Here is a 14,352-nt window from a genome sequence, read left to right as displayed (position 1 = left end):
CTCTAATGTCATTTATTGCTTCTTATTTCTTCCTCATTAATGGTCTTAAAACGTTAAATGCTCCTTGCGTTTGATCCACTATTAGTATCGCACTATGTTATTCTTATTAATCGGTTATAGATTAGAAGTTATTGTTATTAACTAAGTTTAACCCCTCTATTACCTACATTTAATTAGTTTAATCAACGATCTACATTTTTGGTCAAACACAACTCAAAACATTTTTAATACTTCATTTGTTTTCTATAATTTGTTTAATTACCAGACTAGTAAGTATATTCCAAGTTGGGCGGGTTATATTTCTGCGCACTAACCCTAGCTTAACATAATGAAACCCCAAATGAGGGTCCTTTTTTAGCTCTTAAAATGGCAAAAAATTACATGGTTTGCAGTACCTGGTAAATAACACCAAGCCTAAAATGGAATAAAACAACAATGATAGTTGAAATAAGAAGCCTGATCAGATCAACCAGGGCAGAACCAGTGCTTAAGAATTTGATAATATCCGTCCCAGCCTTACATTGAGCTCTATTCTCTAGCACTAGAGACAGAAAAAAGACAAGGGATAACTACCTTACCTATATCGCTATACACATTTGACTGCCAGATTTCTTGAGGTATCAACAACCTCATCACATAAGATGATGAGGAAAAGAAATAAGAGAAAATAATACGAAGAAAATACATCTTTAAGGTGGAAAAGAAGCATATACAATATTTCCTATACAACTTGATCATTTCACCATCATACTCATTTCATGCAGGGATAGAATTTTCAGAAATTTGGACTCGCCAGGAATAGTATCGAATGTACATTGCATTGAGACTCATAGAAGCACCAAAACCCAATACTGATGCTATCATTACTGAATAGACTGCCTGCAATTGAAGCTGCCAAAAGACAAGATTTCCAGGCATTACTCCTCATTTCATATCTGCCAAAAGTGTTCTGTGTGTACAGTTTTCTTAGACCTTTTCTTTTCCGCACTGGGTTTGGTTGGGGTGCGGATTCATGCATGAGTTGTGAATCTGGTGCATCTTTTAACGGTTAAGACTTTTTCCTCTAGAATTTTTTATGGTTAAAGATGACACAAGATCTTCAATGGACAGACTAGAAAATATCCAAGAGTTGTCAAATATCAACTGCATAATAGAGAGTGCATCTTACCATAGAGTAGAAAACATGTAGAGTAATGGCCACAAGAGCAAACTCTAGAGCGGCATATGTCCATATGTACTCTCTAATAGCTGCATTTCAAATGAAAATTCTATAACGTAAGTCGGCTAGTATTTGATAAATAAAATTTAGGGGCTCAGACGTACCTAGGATGACAGCAAAAATAGATGCCAAAAGACCTAGTGTAAACGCAAATGGTGCAGCAATCACAAGCGCCTGAGTTTTCATGTCATGAACCTTCAAGAGAGATTTAAAATATGAATTCCGCAAATAACAAAATATAAAGATAACATTCCACCTTTCTACTTAAGAGTTGGAAAAAGATATAAAAGTTGATGGATGACATTACACGTAGTTGGCATCATCAAATTCCACCTTTCTACTTAAGAGTTGGCAAAAGATATAAAAGCTGATGGATGTGCATTCTATTCCAATGCTGACATCAAAATGCAGCTGACAGCAAGCGTGCACACACACTAATGTTTTTAATTGAGAAAGGCAAGGTAATCAATTCTACAAATTATTGTTTGATAAAACATTATGACTTTTTTTTGCTTCCTAAGCAAGGTGGATTTTTTAGTCAAATAATCAAATGAAAGAGGGCGATGAAAAATTATGCTCAATTTTATTATGTTTAGTAGTTTAAACTCTAATGAAATGTTACATAAAAGGAACAACATGATGGTCTAATTTCTGAGGCAACATGGGCGGATTTTCATATAAAAATTGGGTGCTCGAGCATCCATTAACCTCGACTCGGAGTATGTATAGTTACATAGAAAATTTAAGGAAACAGATATAATTAAACAACAAGCACCCAGGTAACAAAAAACCTGGTGGGTGCTTTGGTTTAGAATGGGTGCTGGAGGGTAATGAAAGTTGAAGGTTGAGAGATCGAAATTGACTCCTAGCAAGATTAAGATTGTTTTACTCCCTTTTTTTTTCTTATATTATCAAGCACTATTTTTTCTTTTATCCCAATTATTAGGTCATCTTTTTTGCTTTTCACTGGCGATTTTTTTGACCCAATACTATTTATTTTTTTAATTCTTTTGATTCTGACTTTGTTAAACCTTTTTCCCCCTCTTTTCCTTCTACTTCATCTAATTCGCTATAGCAAAGAAAGAAAACGAAACATTGCTTCAAAAAAAATTAAGAGTTCCTCCAGAACGGCAAAATACACTAATTTTCTTTCTTGTCAAATGCGTTATCCATCACAGTTTTATGGCATCTGTAATATTAGTACTATGGGTTTCTCATTAATTTTTTGTCGTGTTTAAATAGTTGCGCACTTATACGATTTGATTGGTAGTAACTTTACGTCAAATAAAGTTAAGCACCCATGAACCCAAAATCCTGGATCCATCACTATGAGGCAACAACACAATTATGCAGAGACGATATGTTGGAGAAAAATTATTGCTTTTGAATGCATCACCAGGGAAGAATAGGCCAACACTAAGATAGAGGAACTGTTGGACATCTTAAGCTTTTCCAACATTATGCAACCAAGTTTGGAAAAATGAAAGAAATGCCATATAGTTGCACTTTTCTTTACTCATCTAGAATATATTCTGCTGTAATTTTTCATTTTCTAGCTATTCAAAATCCGAGCTCAATTATTTCTCAGGACAGAGGACCTAGCATCATAGTCGTGACAAAATGAGATAGCACAGTGTAATAACAAGATGTAGAAGGGGCGAACCTACACTCTGGTTAGGGTGGTCAATTGATTACCCTTTGTCTTGAAAATTACATAGCATATATAGGTAAAATATTAGGTTTTAAAGGTGTATAACATATATTGAACACCCTTTGTCGAAATTTTTTTTACTCCTTTCAAGTTTGAACACCCTTGGAGAAATTCCTGGCTTCGCCAATATGCAAGCAGAGGCTAGGGCTGCCTTATGTTCTAAAGGGACATCCTTTCCAACTAGGCTCACTGGGGAGCTTATAGTCATGTAAAAATGATTATCAAATGGATATTGCTCAAAACCCAATATTCAATCAAAGTAAAAATGTTTTGTCTAGTGGATAGACGTACTTATAGTGGGGAATTAATAATAGAGATCATGCCATCTGTGCTTCAGAATCCTCTCTTTTTCTTGGATATGGTAAACCTCAATCCAATAGGAAACAAACAGTGGCTTTACCCACTTTGCTCCCTCAGTGACTCGAAAGCCCAACCTCATGGTTGGAGCTGGAGGATTCCCTTACTACTAGGCTCTCTCTCACTTATTCAATCATCTCCATTTTTGAGAATATGTGTCTGCATATTATGCAATCATCTAGGCAGGGCCTTGATTGCCTCTCCTCTTGCTCAGACTTATGATGTTCGAACTTTGGGTTCAATCTTCGTTTTTTTAAATCAGTTTCACCCCTACAGGTTAGTATATAGGTAGGAAGTCTGTATCTTCTGCCTCCTCAGTTACATACACAACAGCAGAACTAAGAGGGACCAAATTCCCCCCCCCCCCCCAATAAAAAAAAGGGAAAAAGGGCAAGAAAGCATTTCATGTTGTTGCCTTTTACCCAAGTAACTGCTAGTTTGTACCATTGTTCTGATAAGTTCCTCCTACTTTGTTCTCTCGAACAAATCCTAGTTCCTCCACTGGGGCCACATTATGGTTTCCCTGCTTTTCTGGATTTTATGGTGAAGGAAACGGGATGGTGGCTCAGATGAGAACCTGGTCAACGTAACTGGTGGCACTTAGTACTATAACACTACCGAAAGACCCAATTCAATTACTCCTACCCAAGTCCTGGATAAACAAGCAGCTGAACCGGAAATCGGGGTATCCAAGGATCAGATAAATAAATATTTCCGAAATACACAGGAAATTTACCTTTCTATGTTCCAACAGTTGTGTTTTTTTTTTAGGGGAAGAGGGGGTTGAAATCTCAAGCCAGTTTATTTTTAAAATTCTATTTAGAAGCTAAAGTACTCACCAGTAATTGCTCAAGGAAGAAAAAATAGCATATTGTGCTGATCAAAACAAGCACCACAAAATCCTGCCAAGCACTGCAATGACAGAAATTCAAATTTTGATTAAACTCCAAAAACAGACACAGTAACTGAGAAACTAGCTCAACAACATTGTACGGAGTTGTTAGATAGTTATGTATAAATTGTCCTATATATAGTAGGAGTAGAATATGTCCTAGTCCCATATGTAGTAGGAGTAAAATATGTATTATACATATGGCTCATTGTATCATTGTTAAAAAATAGATTTTTCTCCCGTGCATTCTCACATGGCATCAGAGCTTCAGTGAGAAAATTATCGTTGTGTGTCATTCCAACGATGTCCGGGAAGAAAGATCTCATCGCCGTGCAATTTTCCTGCAACTTCGTCTTGTTCCCAAGGTTCATCACTGCTACAGTGGTACTGTGCTTATACCAGTACCACCATCAAATTCGAAACCCTTGTGCGACCAAACCCCAGAAATCTCAGTCCCATCGGAACAGAACAGTCAGTCACCGTGCGTCTTTCCGGTTGACGACTCAAGATTGATTTGCATTATCTCCTCATCGGTAAGCGTTGAGCGAAAACCAACACACCATCTTGTTTGGAAAAGTCAGGCGATAAAACCCCAGTCAATCGCTCCGGCAGAAGTCCCTCACGCGCCTCCACGCGGCAACGGAACTAGGGTTTCGGCAAGCGTGTCTCACCGCCAGAATTTTCAAAAATTCTTTAAAACTGGGGTGATTTCGAGTCCACCAGTACAATTTCCTACAGATTCCGAGAATTTTGGAATTTTCCTGCGAGCTACAGTAACTTTTATGGCGCATGTGAGCCATTCTGGCCATTTTTTGACAAAACTTCTTCGGGACAACTTACTCGTCCAGTGATTCCAAGCCCACCCATATAAATTGCGTCAAATTTTGACAATTTTTATTTTTTCCGGCATGAACAGTGCACTTTTCCGGCATGAACAGTGATTTCAGACGTGACAGTAATTCCCTGAAAAGTTTCTGTTTTCTAGTGGTGTTTTAGAACCTACTTTGTAGTGTGGAATTCGGCTTAGTCTCACTATATTTTTAATTTTTTCTGGCGACGTTTCGACCAACTGTTGTTTATCAGCAACCACCTGATTTTGTTGCTCAGGGGGAGTCTAGTGGCCTTGTATGTCGAATGATCAGCTTGCATATATTTTCATATGTAACAAGCTCAGTACATATGATTTGCATGCACCAGCTTGAGGGGGAGTGTTAGATAGTTATGTGTAAATAGTTCTAGTACTATATGTAATAGGTTTAGAATATGTCCTAGTCCCATATGTAGTAGGAGTAGAATATGTATTATATATAATGCTCATTGTATCATTGTTAAAAAAATAGATTTTTCTCCCGTGCATTCTCACAAGAGTACTGCTCCATCAGCCAGTACTAGAGCTTCTTCCCACTATTCACAACTAAGGGTTCAATTTACTTTTTAATACTAAATGCAGACAGATGTTGAAGAAGCACCAATTGGAAGGATCAAACGGAAACTGGAGATAGAACTTCTTCAAATCTCGCAAGGCAAATGTGCACAATCAATGCAAAAACTAAGAAAAATTTAGAATGTGTAACACAATTGTGTGAAAGAAATCATATTTTCCAAGTGATGTTCACCTTATTCTTCTAGAGTTGTTGTGCTCCTGTATGTTATCTCGTTGATTAGTGCTTGAGACCCGAAGCAAAGTCACAGGTAAATTAGAAACTTCCTGCCGACAAACATCACAAGTTTTGTTCCCTTTCATGCTAAACCACTTGATCGCACAGTCCTCATGAACAAGTCTTAGGTCACCTTTGCAGCTGCACTCCATTTGGAACGTATTGCCTTCATCACATGCATCCAGACATATCCTACAAACTGCTTCCTCTTCAGGGATTTCCCTATCCTCATTCTCAGGAGCAGGAGTAATTTCTTTGTTCATTTTAATCAATTTTTGAAGCGTCGAAGCAGAGGAAAAGTCAAATATTAATCATAACATTTTCAACAGCTTACTATAGAATTTTCGAATACACTAGGAAATGGAAGTCACTAAAAATTTTGAAACACTTTTTTCAATTGATTCAGGAGAAGAATGAAGATTCAGATGCATGGGACTCATTAATCAGCTTATAACAGAAATTATTTTATAAACCAGTAAAGACCAGAATTGGATTAGATAGTAACACGTCTGTGAAGAAATGGTTGCTTTACATTATTGATCTTTTAACTGCCAAAAAGGCTGTATCAGTGATCACTTATTTACTTGGAAGGTTTCACTAAACGTTTGTGATGAATACAATAGAATATGGATAAGTTTAACATCATACAGCTGCATAATTAGTTTGACTTGATTAAACATGATACGCTATTTTTTGATGATTCAGGCACACTGCTTAAACACATTTGACTTACCATCTCCAGCATCTGGAACATGCTCTTCATGGGTAGCAAAGGACATTGATCTAACAATGACAAAATTTCTTCCAGGCACAGAAAGAGACCTTGAAATGCTAGCTTTGGATTCCCCAATCCGTGATGACTGCAAGCAGAATTACAAGTCACAGACTCGAGTTAGTGTACATGGAAAGTAGAGAAACCATTGGATGTAACAGCTATTATCATTACAAGTAGGAAACATCTAATATGTTAATGGCCTCATAACTGGTAGAAGGTTCCAGCGAGTGGAAGGAAAGAGGACTAACTCTAGATTACAATTCAAAGTGAGTTCCTAAACATTTATAATGACAGGAGATCTTCTCAGCCATTAGATATTTGAACATACAGCAGATTGAGGCCGGCCTCCAAAATATTATTGCTTTTTCTGTGGCATTAATTCCTGTCTTAGCGTGTATGAAAAGTATGACTAACACAAGGATCAACAGGTTGACGTGACTGGCATGTTGTATACAAAATATTAGATTACCTGTTGAAGTTTGTCAGACCAGATATATATAAAATAAAAATAAAAATTGCATCATAAATTAAGTTAGATTTGACTCTTTTTATTTGGGGGGAGAGGAGATTGATTAGCGAAATCAAATGCAAGAACATTGAGCATATAGCCTAAATTGTTGCATAGTATAATCAGTAGAATATAAAATGCTATTATTTCTGTGTCACCACATATCAAACTTTCGAAGTTGTTTGAAAATGTTGAATTTATTAGAAACTATTAAAAGTGCATAATTGTTAATGAACAGAAGAAACTCACATGTGACTTTTGTTGTTCGCCATGTGTCCTAGCAGAAATAGGCGTGGAAACTGATGGAGATGAATTTGAAGCAGGGGTCACAGGTAGAGAGGTACATTTTTGCCAATTGGAGGAGATAAAGTTTGCTGAAAGAGGGCTTCCTGGAGCTACCTTTTGATCTGAACTGAGGAGAGAGTTTCTCTCACCGTCAGATGAAGAAACTTTCTTCTTAAAGCTTAAAGCCCGCAGAAAACCTCCTCTTGGACCTGGTGAATGGGGTGAATACTTTCTGCCAATTCCAGTTCCAAAACCAGTATGTTTTGGGGGTATTTGAAGGGAAAGATCAGCTCGTTTCATGCTTGGGCCCAAACTGGCAACCATATTCGAGGACTCCGTTTTCTGAAAATCAGCCTGCGTGTACCCAAAAGATAAAGAATTTCTTGTTACATGTGGTAGTATTGCCACAGAACTTTTAACTTTATGTAATTGCACACTTGTTAATTTCTCCACACTAAGTAACATAGCTGATGGTAATCTTCAGGAGGACAGGTGAGACAGAAACTACCTAATGTTATATTCTCCTGATTAGAGGCATCAGTTTGTCAAATGTAAAGCATTTTTATTTTTCCTGCAACATTTTTTACAAATCATATTCAGGATTAGTTGAGAGTAATGTTAGCGTCATGCAGTGGCAGATCCAAAAAATTTAAATTATGGGTGCTCAACTACTTTTAGTTTGAAGTTCACGAAGAGAGATGAGTGCTCAACAATAAATTTGTGTGTATCATTAGTTTCTCTATATAAATAAATAGCATAGTACTACAAATGTAATGGGTGCTAAAGCACCCAATTGAGAGTAATGTTAGCGTCATGCAGTAGCAATAGAAGTGTTTTTATGCTTGGTGATAGTTGTAAGTGGTAGGAGCAAGTTATATGAAGCATTGTTAAAGGGACTATCATCCTACTTCCTTATGTAATGTACAAACACTTTCCTTTGGAAAATATTTTCATAAATTTTAAGACAGATAACACTTGAAAGTAGAAAAAACATTTTAACTGACGCTCAAGGCCTCATAGAACCCAAAAAATGGGAAGAACTGGGGAAGAAGGGCACACAGGGGATGAATGGGAAGATCGAAAAGTTGGAAGAAGAAAGGACTTTTTGGATCATGGCTTTTGTGAAATTTTTCGGAACTTTGCAAGAATTTATACAATGTTTAAAGCCAAAGTACTATTAAGTAAAAGTCTCTTAGATCTATCATTGACCATCAGACCAGAACTATCCTTCATCTAGATGCCAGATAATGGTAAAAACAGAACTAATGCAAAAATGTCCTTCATTGTGTACTTCAAAGAATATCTACGCATGGACACTCTCACATAATCTTCCTAGCACAAAAAAAGCCTTCAAAAGGGCTTACGTTCTACAATCGCACTTCTTTCCAATGTCACTAGAGATTTCTCTAGCAAAAATTATACCCCTATCAAATGCCATAAGGTAACGTAAAATCACTAAAATAGCATAGAATACCATTGCAATGACAATCTTAATCCCCATAAACAAGAACTCAAACATTTTTCAGAATTAAATTATTATCCAAAAAGTTGGACATATTTCATACATTAGTAGGCACCTAAATAAAATGAGGAAAGCACTACCTCTCGAAACCGAGACCTGCATTTCCTGAAGCTTTAAAAAAGCTATCATCCCAAGAAAAGAATGGCATAGGGATATGAAGAGTCAACTCATCTAATCTTTTGTTTGAATTCGGACATCCATCTCACCTTTTTAAATAAATTTACATATTTGGGAACTACATAGAATGGGAGCCTCAGAGTAACAATAAAATTGACTCTGTGTGACCTACAGGTCACTGGTTTGATCCGTAAAATCATCCATTTACGGAATCCTTGGGGTGACCTACAGGGTAGCCTGGCTACATAACACCTCCTTGGGGTGCGTAACTCGGGATCCTTTGTGCACCAAGCTGCTCTTTTGTTTGGATACTACATAAAAAGTGCTAGAAATCAACTTTTTACATTTAAAAATAATCAAATTTATTAAAAGATGGTCGTCTAATAAAACACGATGTGGTCTCCAGAACAGTGAGTACCAAACAATTTGAGATAGAGGGTGCATTTGGTATGAAGGAAATGTTTTCGTTTAAAAGTATTTCCTTGAAAAATATTTTCTTGGAAAATAAGTGGTTTTCTTACTTGTTTTCCTGTGTTTGGTTAGGTCGCAGAAAATATTTTTGGAAAATATATAATTTAGGCAAACCAATATGAGACGAAATGGGTAAGGGCGGGAGGGTGGTAGGTCGGGGTCTAGGGACCTGATTGGCGGTGGCAATGCCCGGGGTCAGGGAAGGAGGTGGAGGGTGGGGGTGGGCGCATAGGGGGAGAAGGTTTGGAAAACGTTTTGGAAAATATGAGTTCACGGGAAAAATATTTTCCAAAATATTTAAACCAACCAAACATTGGGAAATCAGAATTTCCTTCATACCAAACACATCCAGAGAGAGTACATATATTGAGCACACTCATATTTATTTATACTCTATAACTGATTACAAAAGAAAGCTTTTATGCACAATGGTAACATATGAATCCAGATACTAAAAGCACCACCTGAAGCTGAACAAAAACGAGAGAGGAAAAAAAAAAAGAATCTCTATACTGAGCAGCCACAGCAGTAAAAGTGTAAAACTACACTAACCTGTGATGTAATAGGAGAAGCAGGAGGAGGACCATTATCTGAAATTGATGTAGATGCTGCTTCTGTTCCTCTAGGTGCATCCATTCTTTATAACTATTACTTTAAAAGCACAAAATAATAAGAGATTGTTTAGAAAGCCAAGTAAAAATATTCAAGAAAATGAACAGAAAATTTGCCAACTTACTTTACATACAGAGGATTAAAGATATCTATGGAGATTCTATAAGACCCCTAATTCCCAAATGAAGGGTACTAAGAAAGAGTAAGGAAGACTAAGAAGAATGGATTGAGACAGCGGACTGGTTGTTTGTTTGGAATAAGACTGAGAATCAAAGTTACATACGTTTACGGGGGTGTTGTTGGCCCACCACTGTATTGAAATCGTTTTTTCTTGCCGCTTTATTAAATGTTGAAAAATTTTATTTTATGTCTCACACTTCTTAGCGAGGCCTTTTTTTTTATCTTACAATTATGTGGGTCCCGGAATTTTATGGACACAAATATATAAGATATGAATACACAAGTATATGAGATAAAAAGAGATCTCACACAATTAGTGTAAGTTGTGTGAGGCACAAAATAAAATCACTTAAATGTTAATATATGTTTCTTTTTCTAATTTTATATGTATATATATACCAACAAAATTTCTTACCAACAGTAATTATTTGTCTCCTTTTTAAGGTACTATTTTAATTTGTTATAATAATCATTTGGCATTTAATAATTTGATCTTGTAAAGATAGTAACTCATCAAATCTTGGTGGAAAAAGTTGTTAGTATATGTGTTTGTGGGAGGTTACAGGTATCCCATGAAATTAGTTAAAATACGTGCTAGCTGATCCAAATATTACAATTATAATAACATCTAGTAACTCATTTATGTTATTCCTTATTTTTTGATAATTACTTGTTGATATCAACAACAACAACACCCAGTATAATCTCACAAGTGGGGTCTGTGAAGGGTAATATGTACGCAGACCTTACCTCTACTCCGAGGGGCAGAGAGGTTGTTTCCAGGAGACTCTCGGTACTTGTTGATATCGCTGATTTAATTTTTTGATCCTGGGTTCAGGCACATCTATGATTGTAAAATTTGGCCCACTTCCAAATGATCTGCCCAACTCGCCCAAGGTTTGGCTGGTTATTGACCTCCATCTATTGAATGGAAAAAGTCATGATATATTCCTTTACTATCAAAAATTATTTAAAATTACGCTTCGTTATACTATTGGATCAAAAGAACCTCATGTCGTCTTAGTATTCAAACATATATACTTCTAATTTGACGGACCGGACACTTGGCACGCATTCAAGGTTGTTGGTCCATTTGATTTTAAATTAGACCCGACTCACCTATTACCCGGAACCCGATCCATTAAATTTGACCCGCCAAATGCAGATGACTCGTTTCATTAAATGTTGAAAAAATAATTAAACTTGATGCACCATTGTTAAAAAATACAAATTGTTCTTTAAATTAAATGTTGCAACAACTCACACAACTAATGAGTCAAATAAACACAGCAATTACCGTCAAAATCCAACATTACAATTTCAAGAACAAAGACCCAATTTTTATACTTCTTTTTGAATCATAGATTGAGTTCATATGTTAAACCATTAAAATACAAACAACTGGATAGAAACCCTCTAATTCTTTCAATAATTTCATACAAATTGAGGAAAAATTATATAAGCCGAATAGTAACTTCTTCTACTTAGGAGGAAGCACAATCTCTCCTTTGAAGGTAGGAATTGTCATAATATGTGGCAAATCAATTGTAAGTATTAAAGTTGCTTCATCTGATTTAAGTCCTTTCAAAAATCCGTGCAAAAAAATTGCTGTGACTGAAGAGAAAATCTTCAATTTCTTCTTGATTGTAGAAAAAATATTGATTTTTTTTCTTTACATTCCAGTGAATGTAGCCCAGCTCAAGAATTGGGTCGAGGACGGAAGAATTTGAAAGAAGAAGAATGTTAGTAGAATGTGAATAAAATTGGGTCAAGAAATCAGAGAGACCCATTTTGTCTTCTTCAAATTTCTCAAAATTCTTATAATGGTGTTTGCAAATTTCTTCAGCAAATCAATATTTTAGTGTTGTACTCACAATTAAAGACTCAAATCAGTAATAATAAATGAAAATTTAACCAATATTTTTCAACTTCTTTTTTAGATTTTGATTCAAACCCAAAGCTTCGATATGTCATAAATGGTGAGTTTCGACTTTTACCATCAACTTCTTCCAACAAACAGCAGTATAATTTAGACCTAAGCATAACAAATAATACAAAATCAAATTTCAATAATGTAAATCCCCAATCAGTCATTGAACCAAAGGACCCATTCGAACCCAGACTTGGAAATGAGCTTCGAACCCCGCCAATGGAGATGAAGCTTTCCAATTCTTCAAATCAAGACACTGAAGTACCATTTCAAAAAGGTTTAAGCTTTACTCCATTATACCAAATGCATTAAAGTTCTTTTCTAATGAATGAGAAATAGAGAAAGAGCGATAAATTAAAATGCTTATCTGAACTCAATCTCTTTTGGGTACCGAGTAAGAGGGCGGATCGGGTCTAATTTAAGACCAAATGGATCGACAGCTTTGAATGCGTGCCAAAAGTCCTTCAAGCTAGGGGTATATGTATTTGAACAGTAAGACGGCGAGTTCTTTTGATCCAACAGTAAATGGATATATTAGGACCTTTTCCGTTTGTTGAACTCACCCAATCCAAGTTGGATTGATTTTTAGCCCATATTGACCATAAGTAACTTTGCTAAAATATCTTAAGTTTTTTCTTGTTTGATATATTATATATGAACCTAACAAAAAAAATTATTGAGTAATACAATTCATAAGAAAACAACACATATTAAGTAGTAAAAATTTTGTGGGATAGCCACTTTTTAAAGTGGTATTTACTTTTTATCCAACATTTTTAATGCTTAGCAATAGTAGCCACTAGTCTATTAAAATTAATATGAAAAGACTGTGTTACCATTTCTTCTATCTCCAACAATGCATGTCTCTCCTCTAACGAAGATAGTTTAGGTTCTCTACTCGGTCAGAAGACCAGCAAAGATTTTAGTACTTTCTGTTTCCACCTTGCTTTCAGTAGAAGTTGTGGATCTAGTAGCAGAGGTGCTCGTTTCTTGGCACGTCCTCTTCATTTCGTTGTTCTTTCCTTCTTTTTAATTTGTGTTGGTTCTGGTTTGTGAGCTTCAGTGGTGTGCTAATTAAACTAGTCGTGATCTTTGATCGTATGCAATTATGGCGGTAGATGTATTTCGGTTTGTGATTTATGTGATGTATTTTTGGTTTTCTGCTACGTTATGGATCATGAACTTACATTTACAAGTTCAAAAGTTAAGAATACTTGGTCATGAACTTCGAGCTCCAAGTTCAAAAGTTAAGGACACTTGGTCCTGAACTTAGATTAACAAGCTCAAAAGTTAAGGATAATAGGTCTTGAACTTACAGTTACAAGTTCAAAAGTTAAGGACAATAGGTCCTAAAGTCCTGAACTTAGACTAACGAGCTCAAAAGTTAAGGACAATAGGTCCTGAACTTAGGCTAAGAAGCCCAAAAGTTAAGGAAAATAGGTCTTGAACTTAGACTAACAAGCTCAAAAGTTAAGGACACTTGGTCCTGAACTTACAGTTACAAGTTCAAAAGTTAAGGACATCTAGTCCTGAAGTTAAGTTGAAAAGTTAAAGACATGTAGTCCTGAAGTCCTGAAGTTAAGTTGAAAAGTTAAAGACATGTAGTACTGAAGTCCTGAAGTTAAGTTCAAAAGTTAAGAACATGTAGTCCTGAAGTCCTAAAATTAAGGACATGTAGTCCTGAAGTCCTGAACTTAGAGTTACAAGTTCAAAAGTTAAGGACATGTAGTTCTTAAGTCCTGAAATTAAGTTCAAAAGTTAAGGACATGAGCAGAAGGGTATTTTCGTCCGGGCAGTTAAAGTTTATTAAAGCAGTGACTAAAGACTAAAGACATTCTAAATAATGCTTAAAAGCAAATACATGTGTTATTAGTGACTAATCGTGCATTTCCCCCTATTAAGTAAAACTTGATAAGAGTTGGACGGGTTGGGCTATAACCCAAATTTTAGCGCATCTTGACCCAATACATCTTAGCCTAAGTAACTTTTGAGCGAGTTATTTGACCAGCCCAATTATTGACTCAATCTATTTTAACTCATCCAAAATCAGCCCAACCTGCCTATTTGACATCCCTAGGCACATACATTCCTTTTTCTTTGGATTATATATATGTT

The 14,352-nt window shown here is 35.9% G+C and overlaps 1 protein-coding gene across 9 annotated transcripts; it reads right to left on the bottom strand.

The window, feature by feature from the left end:
- Window positions 1–441: 441 nt before the first annotated feature.
- LOC107828656 (uncharacterized) lies at window positions 442–13,229 on the bottom strand. 9 transcript variants are annotated; one of them, XM_075257195.1, is made up of 10 exons: window positions 13,074–13,229; window positions 11,058–11,228; window positions 10,068–10,166; window positions 7,370–7,759; window positions 6,571–6,697; window positions 5,796–6,090; window positions 4,127–4,199; window positions 1,324–1,414; window positions 1,169–1,248; window positions 442–891 (listed from the first exon to the last, which is right to left on the bottom strand). In XM_075257195.1, the coding sequence occupies exons 3-10, from the start codon at window positions 10,149–10,151 to the stop codon at window positions 757–759; spliced, it is 1,275 nt and encodes a 424-aa protein (XP_075113296.1). In that variant the 5' UTR covers window positions 10,152–10,166; window positions 11,058–11,228; window positions 13,074–13,229; the 3' UTR covers window positions 442–756. The 9 variants fall into 9 exon arrangements, with proteins under 9 accessions (XP_075113296.1, XP_075113300.1, XP_016511494.1 ...); XM_075257199.1 differs by lacking the exons at window positions 11,058–11,228; window positions 13,074–13,229 and adding exons at window positions 7,914–7,976; window positions 10,252–10,429; XM_016656008.2 differs by lacking the exon at window positions 13,074–13,229 and having other exon boundaries at window positions 11,058–12,720.
- Window positions 13,230–14,352: the final 1,123 nt, after the last annotated feature.

Source organism: Nicotiana tabacum, chromosome 7 (genome assembly GCF_000715075.1).
Source record: "Nicotiana tabacum cultivar K326 chromosome 7, ASM71507v2, whole genome shotgun sequence".
Lineage (NCBI taxonomy): Eukaryota > Viridiplantae > Streptophyta > Magnoliopsida > Solanales > Solanaceae > Nicotiana > Nicotiana tabacum.
This window is presented reverse-complemented; position numbering and strand designations above follow the sequence as displayed.

Excerpts from the sequence above, each read along its gene's own strand:
- LOC107828656 (XM_075257195.1), bottom strand. The coding sequence starts at position 10,151 with ATGGATGCACCTAGAGGAACAGAAGCAGCATCTACATCAATTTCAGAT. Across the intron at positions 6,698-7,369 it reads GCGAACAACAAAAGTCACAT|TCATCACGGATTGGGGAATC; the intron begins GTGAGTTTCTTC and ends TTCTGCTTGCAG. Across the intron at positions 892-1,168 it reads TACATGTTTTCTACTCTATG|CTTCAATTGCAGGCAGTCTA; the intron begins GTAAGATGCACT and ends GTCTTTTGGCAG.